The 10,384-nt window shown below is 53.9% G+C and overlaps 1 protein-coding gene across 1 annotated transcript in view; it reads left to right on the top strand.

Moving 5' to 3' along the window:
- Nucleotides 1–2,886, top strand: part of CCDC102A (coiled-coil domain containing 102A) — a 15,360-nt gene extending 12,474 nt beyond the window's left edge. Inside the window, exon 8 of the mRNA XM_017878860.1 lies at nucleotides 2,223–2,886. Coding sequence (XP_017734349.1) covers nucleotides 2,223–2,352 — 130 coding nt within the window. The 3' untranslated portion in view covers nucleotides 2,353–2,886. The remainder of the gene's footprint in view (nucleotides 1–2,222) is intronic.
- Nucleotides 2,887–10,384: the final 7,498 nt, after the last annotated feature.

Genomic DNA, 10,384 nt, shown 5'->3' with positions numbered 1-10,384 from the left:
GGGGGGGCAGTGGGTGGGGCCAGCAGGGCTCCAGAGTCACGGACAAGAAGAATAAGCAGTCCTCAGGGTTACTGGGCCCAGGTGACACCAGGACATCAGGGATCTGAGAGACTGGCAAGCAGGGAATCATGGAGGGGCCCCAGGCCTGGATCCCCTCCACTGCCAACAGGCCCCACCCAGCACGCTCTGCCTCCCTCCCCCAGCCCTGTCTCCTTCCCAGCACTCTGTGAATCACAGAGCCAGACGATATCAGAAAACTTCAGTCCAGGTCCCTCCCGCTTCACAGCTGGGAGGCCCAAGGAGCATTGGAGCCACAGCATTGACCTGTGCCGGATCACAGCATTGACCTGTGCCGGGCCCTGAGAATGCATTTACTTGCATTCTCATCTTTCGTGGAATAGAGGGTGCCCGGTTCTGCAGCCAGACTGCCTGAATGGTGTGAAGCCTGGCTCAGCATTAGCAGTTGTGTGGCGTTGGGACACTTATTTAACCTGTGTCAGTTTCTTCATCTGTAAAATGGGGATGGTGATAGTTCTTAGCTCTTGATTGTTGTGAGCATTAAATGAGCTGATCCATTCTTACGAAAGTACCTGGAGACAAGGCATGGTAGCTCACACCTGTAATCCCAATAGTTTGGGAGGCCAGGGCAAGAGGATTGCTTGAGACTAGGAGTTCGAGACCCCTGGGCAACATAGCAAGACCCCATGTCTACAAAAAAATACAAAACTTAGCCAGGCATGGTGGTGTGTGCCTGTAGTTCCACCTACTTGGGAGACCAAGGCAGGAGAGTCACTTGAGCTCAGGAGTTCATAGCTGTAGTGAGCTGTGATGACACCACTGCATTCCAACCTGGGAGACAGAGTGAGATCCTGTCAGAGAGAGAGAGAGAAAGGAAAACACCTGGCACATAATAAATGCTGAGTAATTGTCAGCAGCTGCTGCTATTACTATTGTTACGACTACTGCTGGGGAGGGGCTTATATTTGGATTACATATTGTGCTTCAGCATCACGCTGCTTCTATGAGAGAAAGGAAAGATGTTTTTTCCTAGGGGGGTGGCAGATGAGGAAACTAAGGCCCAAGAGGGTAAGTCTTTCCATGGCCACACAGTTCGTGGGTGGCCAGGCAGAATCGCCCCTGGCCATCAACCATCCAAGCCCTTATTTACTGAGCATTTACTATATGCTGCTGTTTGCTGAGATCTTGTGGCTTAGAGTATGGGCTGCAGAGACTTAACAGCTGTTGTCCCATGGTAAACTGAGCCTCGATTTCCCCACCCGCCTGGGATGATGCCCATAAAGTGTTGTGCAGGGGCCCAGGCATGGGTCCAAGTCGGGACCCATGCCTGGCTGGCTCTGCCCACTCTGACCCCGCAGGACACACCCTTCAAAAGCCCACTTAGCCTTGGGGCTTTCCCGCAGTCTGGGTCACATCGTTCAGGAGCCATAAACTCCAGAAGTGGGCAGGCAGGCTCTGCTGGGCCTCTCAAGTGCTTCCATCCGGGAGGGTGGGGCCACCCAGGACCGCTGTGTCGTTTTATTTTCCAACTTTTTGTGCTTTAATGTTCCGGGGACAGCTCACTAAATCACTGTGCAGTAATGGAGGCCCCCGCCTGTGCCCCTCCCTTGCGTGTTAATAATTCATGCCTTCCAGTAAGATGCAGCCAGGGTGGCCACTTTGCTGGGGGGTGGGGGGAGGGATCGGCATTTCCTTCACCAGCTCTTCTTAAGAGTCAAAGTTTTGCTCGTAAATTTTGACTTTAGGAATTTTAATGTGAGGAAGAACTGGGGCTGAGCCCTTTCTCACTGACACTGGGAATGTAGAGGGCTCAGCCCACCCCCACCGTCGCCACCACCCAACTCTGCTGCCTGTGCTCTGAGAGCCAGGCTTGGGTTCAAATCCCGCAGCATGACCTTGAGCCGGCTCCTTCACTTCTCTAACTGTCCAGCCGCTCTGGCACCACCCACTTCAGTTCAGAGCTCTGCCCCACTCCCCACCATCTATGTGACTTTGAGCGAATGACTTCACCTTTCTGTGCCTCGGTTTCCTTGCTTATAAAATGGAGGTGATAATGGCACCTCTATCATATAAGGAGATGACAGGAGATGAGACAGCAGGGAAAGCATCAGGGAAGGCTTAACTGCTGCTGCACCAGCTGCAGCCACCTTATCGGAGGACTGCCGGCCATGCTGCTCTAACCTCCTGTCACCCCAACCCCGCAGGCTCCGCAGGCAGCAGCAGAACGCTCCCCTCTTCGGGAAGATCCGCAGTGCTCGCTTTGGCACCGAGGAGGCCGGTGATGGAGCCAGCGACCTGGACGAGGACGAGGACTTGCAAATCCAGGTGGCCTAGAGCTTCCTGTGGCTGGCAGGATGGGCCGTCCCACACCTGCCCAGGGTCCAGGCTAACCAGCCACTCAAACTGATGCAGCACCTAGGCTCACTCTGGGACCAGTCCCTGCCACAGCCGACTTTCTTCTCTCCCAGGGATGGTGTCAATAGTCCCACCTACAAACGCCCTGTGGAAAGGAAGCCTATGTCATATATATATATATCCAGGAGTCTTTGGACTCATTTGGTTTTATAAATACAGGACAACTCCAAGGCCCAGTCCAGGTGACCTCACCCACCCAGGACTTCATGCAGGGCTGGGCATGTTGGGGGAGGTTGTTGGAGCCCCAGCCTGGGCTGCCTCTCTAGGCTTCGCTGTTCATCATACAATGCAGTGAACCCAGTTCTTTGTAATAAATGAAGTTCAAGTTCTTGGGGCATCTGAAAGTGTGGCGGATGTGGGCAGGGGGTGTGGGGGACGGCATCGGCCTGCACCTGACACTGAACCAGAGCTCAGGAATGTCAAGTAACTTAATAAATGAGTGAATGTGAAGAAGAAAGAATGAATGAATGAGGCCAGGCACGGTGGCTCACACCTGTAATCCCAGCACTTTGGAATCCAAGGCAGGTAAATCACTTGAGCCCTGGAGTTCGAGACCAGCCTGGGCAACATGGCCAAACCGCGTCTTTACTAAAACACAAAATAAAAAAAAACAAAAAGCACACACACACACACAAAAATGAACCAGGTGTGATGGCAGTCGCCTGTAATCTCAGCTATTCAGGCGGCTGAGGCAGGAGAATCGCTTGAAGCCAGGCGGTGGAGGTTGCAGTGAGCCGAGATCACACCATTGCATTCCAGCCTAGGCAACAGAGCAAGACTCGGTCTCAAACCCCGCAAAGAATGAATAAACGATCATCTGAGCTGCTGAGCAGACTGGCATCCACTCCTGTGGTGAGGAGGAAGAAAGTACAGTGCGTGTCTACTCTAGAGACTTCAGTTCCAGCACCCGATGGATTCATGTCTCTGCCCCTTATTAGCTGTGCAACCTCTGGGAAGCTACTTGCCCTCTCTGAGCCTCAGATTTTTCATTTGTAAGATGCCTCAGAGCTGTCACAAGAATTAGATAGGTTAACCCAGAGCTCAGTAAAGGTTAGCTATATTAAATACCTAAAGGTTTTCCCTGGAGAGGAGGAATTTGCCAGATGGGCGCAGGGGATGAAGTTCAGGTGATTGATGGAAGTTTACCTAGAGGTAGGTGTGGACACAGTAAATAACCCTTTTCTTTTTTTCCCCAGCCCTGCCCTAGGTAGCGAAATTACAGGCGGCTTTATTTTTCGTATTTAATTCCTACACCTTCCATAACCAGCAGATTTATGTTAAATCTGATGGAAACAGTGATTACAAACACGGTAGCAGGTCAGGCATGGTGGTTCACACCTGTAATCCTAGCACTTTGGGAGGCTGAGGCAGGTGGATCACCTGAAGTCAGGAGTTCAAGACCAGCCTGGCCAACATGGTGAAACCCCGTCGCTACTAAAATACAAAATTAGTCAGGCATGGTGGCAGGCGCCTATAATCCCAGCTACTTGGGAGGCTGAGGCAGAAGAATCACTTGAACTCGGGAGGCAGAGTTTGCAGGGAGCTGAGATCGCACCACTGCCCTCCAGCCTGAGCAACAGAGTGAGACTCCGTCTCAGAAAGAAAGAAACACAGTATATACTTTTGATCTTTCTCAGTCTAGGTGGCTTTCAGGGCATCTGCTCTTTCGATAGGACCCTTTAGTTAAACTCTCAGTACCCAGGCCTCCTTTCTGCAGAAGGAAGCGTTGCCAGAATTATTCTAGCATAAAGAAGGTGGTGAGCTCCCTGTGTTTAGGGGTGTGCAAGGAGAGGCTAAGGCTCCAGCCTGGCACCAAAGAGGAGTTAAATTCAGATGATAAAGGGGCCACCTGCTCGGGGTGGGAGAGCTGCACTAAATGATTTTCTCTCTTGGCATGGCCTAGTTAAGAGGGAGCCCTGAGGCCACAGTGCTCAGAGCACCAGGGACACCTGGTGCTGGGTCTCAGGGTCACCAGGAGACCTGGGGACTGCAAAGAGGGGAGAGGCAGACCCAGGAGCCCAGCTGGGCGCTAATAAATACGGGCACTGAAAAATTGTCCGTTGCCAAGACTAAATTAATTATGTTAGCGAGGTGGGTTTGCTGCCATGGCAAAGAGGCCCCTGGGCTCTGAGGGAGATGGAGGGGCTGCATGAGACAACCATGGGGACTCTCCGTTTGTGGCCAGTGGAAAGTCAGCGCCAGTGGAAAACAGGGCTTTGGGAAGAAGGTCATTTCCTGCCAGTGATCTGTCTGCTTTCTCTCCCAAATAGGAAGTTGGTCCCAGAAAAGGCTGAAAGTGCTGCCCTTTGACCCTGAAGAGCTAGGAGGCAGGAGCCAGGCCCTCACTGACACTAGCTCTAAGAGCCACCTCCGGCTAGACCTGCTGGACCTGCCATTCCCAGACACAGAGCAGACCCCGTCTGGTGCGGCCAGGCTCCCCCAGACTCCCTGGCACCTCTTATGAGATAGCACTGAGCCAGGGCCTCGTTACAGCTCCTATCTTCCAGGCAGACTGCTCCTAAGAATGTCAGCAAGGAGAGGGTTTGGCTCCTCCATGGTACACAGGAAAACAGGCCTCGGGAGGGGAGGGACGGTTGTAGATAGGGCTTGGAGATGGTCCCAGCCTGGAACGCGTGCTGCTTCTGCTCACAACCCTTCCGTGGCTCCCCAGCTTACCTGCAGAGAAAGTCACCTAGTGGTCATGGCGGCTGCTGCCAACAGAAGCATTAGCTTTGCCACACATGATACTTTAAAAAAATATTTAGGCCGGGCGCGGTGGCTCAAGCCTGTAATCCCAGCACTTTGGGAGGCCGAGGCAGGCAGATCACGAGGTCAGGAGATTGAGACCATCCTGGCTAACACGGTGAAACCCCGTCTCTACTAAAAAATACAAAAAACTAGCCGGGCGAGGTGGTGGGTGCCTGTAGTCCCAGCTACTCGGGAGGCTGAGGCAGGAGAATGGCGTGAACCCGGGAGGCGGAGCTTGCAGTGAGCTGAGATCTGGCCAGTGCACTCCAGCTTGGGTGACAGAGCGAGACTCCGTCTCAAAATATATATATATATATATTTAATGCGTTGCTAACATTAGTAATGGAGGTTTTCCCACAAAGGCGTGGGTTTCCCTCTCTTGAGAAGTTAGCATCTCTGACCAGCCTGGACTCACTCCCACATGGCTACAGCTGCTGGGCTGAGAGGAGGCTGCTCCCTGGGGTGGGACACGGGCACCCTAGGCACTGCAGTCCCCATTACTCCCTGCAGCCTTCCCCGGCACCGCCCTCACTCATTTAAATTACTGCCCCACTCCTGGAGACATTTGAAGATTTTCCTCAGGCTTAGTCCAGTTTCTCTGAACAAGTAAGGAAACAGAGAGAGGGGAGGCGCTGAGCCCGCCAGCATGAAGGGTAGTCAGGCCAAGGGCACATGTCACTCACGGGCTCAGATCCCTTACAGGTTCCTGGTCACTCCAGGGGTAACTGCTGAGAACAGCCAGAATGTGTTGAGCCCCCGTCCCACCCCCTGGTGCCTCACAGGCATCCTCTCACTGATCACTCCCAACAGCCACATGCAGTAGGTGCCACCATCATCATCCTATTTTATGCTGAGGATCCAGGGTCTCAGAGAGACGGAGTGATTGTTCCAAGGCCACACAGCTGATTAGACATGAAACTGGGATCCCAGGCCAGAGCCCACACTCCTATATTTTTATTATTATTGTAATTTTTTTTTTGATACAGCATCTCTCTGTGTCGCCCAGGCTGGCGTGCAGTGGCACAATCTCGGCTCGCTGCAGCCTCTGTCTCCCAGGTTCAGGAGATTCTCATGCCTCAGCCTTCCATGTAGCTGGGATTGCAAGCATCTGCCACCATGCCCAGCTGTTTGTTGTTGTTGTTTGTTTGTTTGTTTGTTTTTAGTAGAGATGGGGTTTCACCATGTTGGCCAGGCTGGTCTCAAACTCCTGACCTCAAGTGATCCCCCTGCCTTGGCCTCTCAAAGTGCTGGGGTTACAGACATGAGCCACCACGCCTGGCCCACACTCCTGATCATGGGCTGCCACCCCATCCTCCAAGGCAAGGCCCCGTGTGGCCCCTGCCCTCTGCCACACCACCACACTCTACTCTGCAGACACTGCAGCTCCAGCCATACCAACCTCCTTACTGCCCCAAGTACTACCCTGCACCCATCAAAGTCCCACCAGCCCTTCAGAGCTCGGTCTACTGGGTTCATTCTTAGCATGTTAGGGGAGCTGTTTATGTGTCTGCTGCTTCTGCCTCCCTGGCTGCTCCTGGAGGGCAGAGAATCCTCTAGCAACCAGCACAGTGCCTTGGACCTAGTGGGCATTTTTTTTTTTTTTTTTTTTTTTTTAAGAGACGGAGTCTTGCTTTGTCGCCCAAACTGGAGTGCAGTGGCCGGATCTCGGCTCACTGCAAGCTCCGCCTTTCGGGTTTACGCCATTCTCCTGCCTCAGCCTCCCGAGTAGCTGGGACTACAGGCGCCTGCCACCTCGCCCGGCTAGTTTTTTGTATTTTTTAGTAGAGACGGGGTTTCACCTGGTTAGCCAGGATGGTCTCGATCTCCTGACCTTGTGATCCGCCCGTCTCGGCCTCCCAAAGTGCTGGGATTACAGGCTTCAGCCACCGCGCCCGGCCTTTTTTTTGATATAGAGTCTCGCTCTGCCGCCGGGGCTGGAGTGCAGTGGCCGGATCTCAGCTCACTTCAGCTCACTGCAGGCTCCACCTCCCGGGTTCACGCCATTCTCCTGCCTCAGCCTCCCAAGTAGCTGGGACTACAGGCGCCCGCCACCTCGCCCGGCTAGTTTTTTGTAGTTTTAGTAGAGACGGGGTTTCACCGTGTTAGCCAGGATAGTCTCGATCTCCTGACCTTGTGATCCACCCGTCTCGGCCTCCCAAAGTGCTGGGATTACAGGCTTGAGCCACCGCGCCCGGCCATGGGCATTTCTTTAAGTGTTAGAGGGGAGGCAGGGGGGAAAGCGTGAGGGATGCATGGAAGGATGGATGAAGGACAGATGGGTGGGATGGTAGAAGCTGAAACCAGAACCCCACCCCACCCCCAGCTCCACTGCAATAACTGCCAGGCCAGTCCTAGGAGGGTCTTTCTGCTGCCCAGCTAAGTCTTCCTCCTGGAGGGGGGCGTGGAAGTCCCCCAAGCCCAGGTACCAAAAGCCACAGCAACCCAGGGGCAGCAGTGCCAGGGCCTCTCCTCATAGGCCTGGAGTGCCCAGACGGGCTGGAGAACCGGCTGAGCCAGACACTACCCCGCCACCCGGTCCCTCCTCTCCCATAGTGAGAGGGCTGGGGGCCCTGAGCCTGTCCTTCCTCTCCAGCCAAGGCCATTTTATCCAGCCTGACTCTACCAGGCAGCCCCTAGGGATTTCTGCCTAGAAATCCATGCCCAGCAGTGAGTCTTCTGCACTCCAGCCCTCCAGACAAACCTGGCTTCTGGCCCCAGCCTCTCTCTGATTGGCTGTATGTCTTCTGGTGAGCTCCTGCCTCTCTCCCAGCTTTGGTTTTCCTATCTGTCAAATGGGGACAGGAAAAAACGGGCTGTCCAAATCCACCTTCACTGACATGACTGTGCCGTTCTATTCCCCCTCTGACTCTCCCTGCTGCCCTGTATTTCCTCCCAAGCCCCCACTGCCTTGTCTTCCTGGGGCCCTCCAGCCACTCCAGGCAGCCCTTCTGGGCCAGTGGAGGGGGCTGGAGGCAGTGGCAGCATCCAGAAGCCAGCTGCAGCTCTCAGCCGGCCGCCTCCCACCTCCCCCGCCACCACTGGCTCCCCTGCCTACTTTACTAATTGCAGGGTTGCAAGATGCCATCTGCCTCCCAGGCCCCAGGCAGGCGCCTTCCAATGGGGCAGGGCCCCCCTGGAAAGCCTCCCAGTCTTCCTCAAGCCCCACAGACCCGGCTGCACTGGGGGTGGTCTCCAGAGTGCTCAGACTCCTTCCCAGTCCCAGGGAGGGGGCCTGAAAAGGTGGAAGCGTGAAGCCTTCCTCCGAGGCTTTCCCATTTCCCAGGCTTCCCCTATGTCAGAGAGGAGCAGCCTGGCCTTCCCCTCCCCTGCTGAAGGCCTAGCAGGGCTGGCCAGATCCTGGCCCCTGGGGTGCCCCAGACTCTCACCCTTGAGCACATTCTCCAAGTGGGCTCAGCTCCCTGTTGCTCTCGGAAAAAGTCCAGATGGGCCTCTTGCTACAGCCTCTCCTCCTCCCCAACTGCCTTCCCCAGCAATGCCACTGCACCTGCCTTGTGACCTGAGCACCAATGACCTGGTCTGACTGCATGCCAGAGAACACAGGGATTCAGGACCATGCTTCATCAGCCCACCCCTGGACCCCAAGCTCTGAGCTCAGCTCTGAGCTCAGGAATCCTGTCTGCAGGAATCTGAGTGTGTCCCCAGGAGAGGAAGGAGAGCGTCATTCGGGGCTCATGCTCCTTCTCTATTTTGCTGTTTAATTTTTACCTTCACAACCCCCTGGGAGGTGAAAAATGGCAAATGAGAAAACTGAGGCCCAGGGAGGGAAGGACCCAGCCAGGAAGTGGCAGGATCAGGATTTGAATGAACCAAGATAGCTCCAAAGGCTGGGCATTTTCAGCTACAGCACCGAGCCAGTGATGACCTGACAGCTGTCACCAAGCCCTCTCCCCTCAGATCATTCTGCAGAGCCCTTTCTCACCCAGAGCCTCACCTGATCCCCTAACTTGAATGGGTTGCAGCTGGGAATCTCATTACCTAGGTGAGTAAACTGAGGTCCCGAGAGCAAAGTGGCTTGTCCCAGGGTACCCAGCATCTGTGTCCTGAGAATCCCCAGATCCTCTTAATTAGGCGGTAATACATCGCTCCTTTATGCCCCATACATTCTTTTTTTTTTTTTTTCATAGTTAAGGAAATATTGACCCTTTCATTATCATAAATTCAGAGAGATGTGGATTTGCCTCCACTCCTAACCATGCAAGCCGCACAACCTCTCAGAGACTCAGTTGCCACCTCTGTAACACGGGATGTGTTGTGGGGCTTAGAAAGGACCTTTGTCAAGCCCCTCACACAGGGTCCAGCACCAGCAGTATTGCTGTGTGTCCACCTTTGTCCCAGGGCACCTGTCAGGTCTGTGTGGGAGACTAGTTGTTCAGGCGAAAAAAGCACACTCGTGTACACTGGGGCAGGATCCTTATCCAGGATCTGTCTCTGCCTGCACGGCCTGCTCCCCCCAGCCACATGTGGCTCCCCCTGCCCTCAGTCCCCTCTCAGAAACCTCCACCTGATCACTCGCCCAGGTATCTTTTTTTTTTTTTTTTTTTTTTTTTTTTTTTTTTTTTGAGACAGCATCTCGCTCTGTCATCCAGGCTGGAGTGCAATGGCGCGATCTCAGCTCGCTGCAACCTCCGCCTCCCAGATTCAAGTAATTCTTCTGCCTCAGCCTCCCAGGTAGCTGGGACTACAGACGTGCACTACCACACTTGGCTAATTTTTGTATTTTTTAGTAGAGACGGGATTTCACCATGTTGACCAGGCTGGTCTTGAGCTCCTGACCTCATGATCCACCCGCTTCAGCCTCCCAAAGTGCTGGTATTACAGGCGTGAGCCACCGCTACTGGCCCACCCAGGTATCTTAAGGCCGAACTATCTCAATTCCAGGATAGGATGGGATTGGGAAGTGGCAATGCTTGGAGAGCAGTGACACCTTTGTCTGTCCCTGGACCACCACCCTGTCCCCACCACCCCCGCCCTGATGGCTGATAAACTGGACTCAGGTGTATAACAAAATCCTGTAGGAATCAGTCTGGTAGAAATCCTTTATCAGATGAAGCTTATCTGGTCCCCCAATCCCTGAAGGGTAAACTGAGGAAGCTGCCAAACTAAGAGGGGTAGGGGCAGAGAGAAAAAGGAGGTACCAGGCTAAACAGGCTGACTTTGTTTTTTTTTTTTTTTTTTTTTTTTT

The sequence above is a fragment of the Rhinopithecus bieti genome, unplaced genomic scaffold, assembly GCF_001698545.2.
Source record: "Rhinopithecus bieti isolate Rb0 unplaced genomic scaffold, ASM169854v2 scaffold_11161, whole genome shotgun sequence".
Classification (NCBI taxonomy): domain Eukaryota; kingdom Metazoa; phylum Chordata; class Mammalia; order Primates; family Cercopithecidae; genus Rhinopithecus; species Rhinopithecus bieti.
Note: the sequence above shows the minus strand (reverse complement) of the source record. Positions and strands in the feature narration are given on the sequence as shown.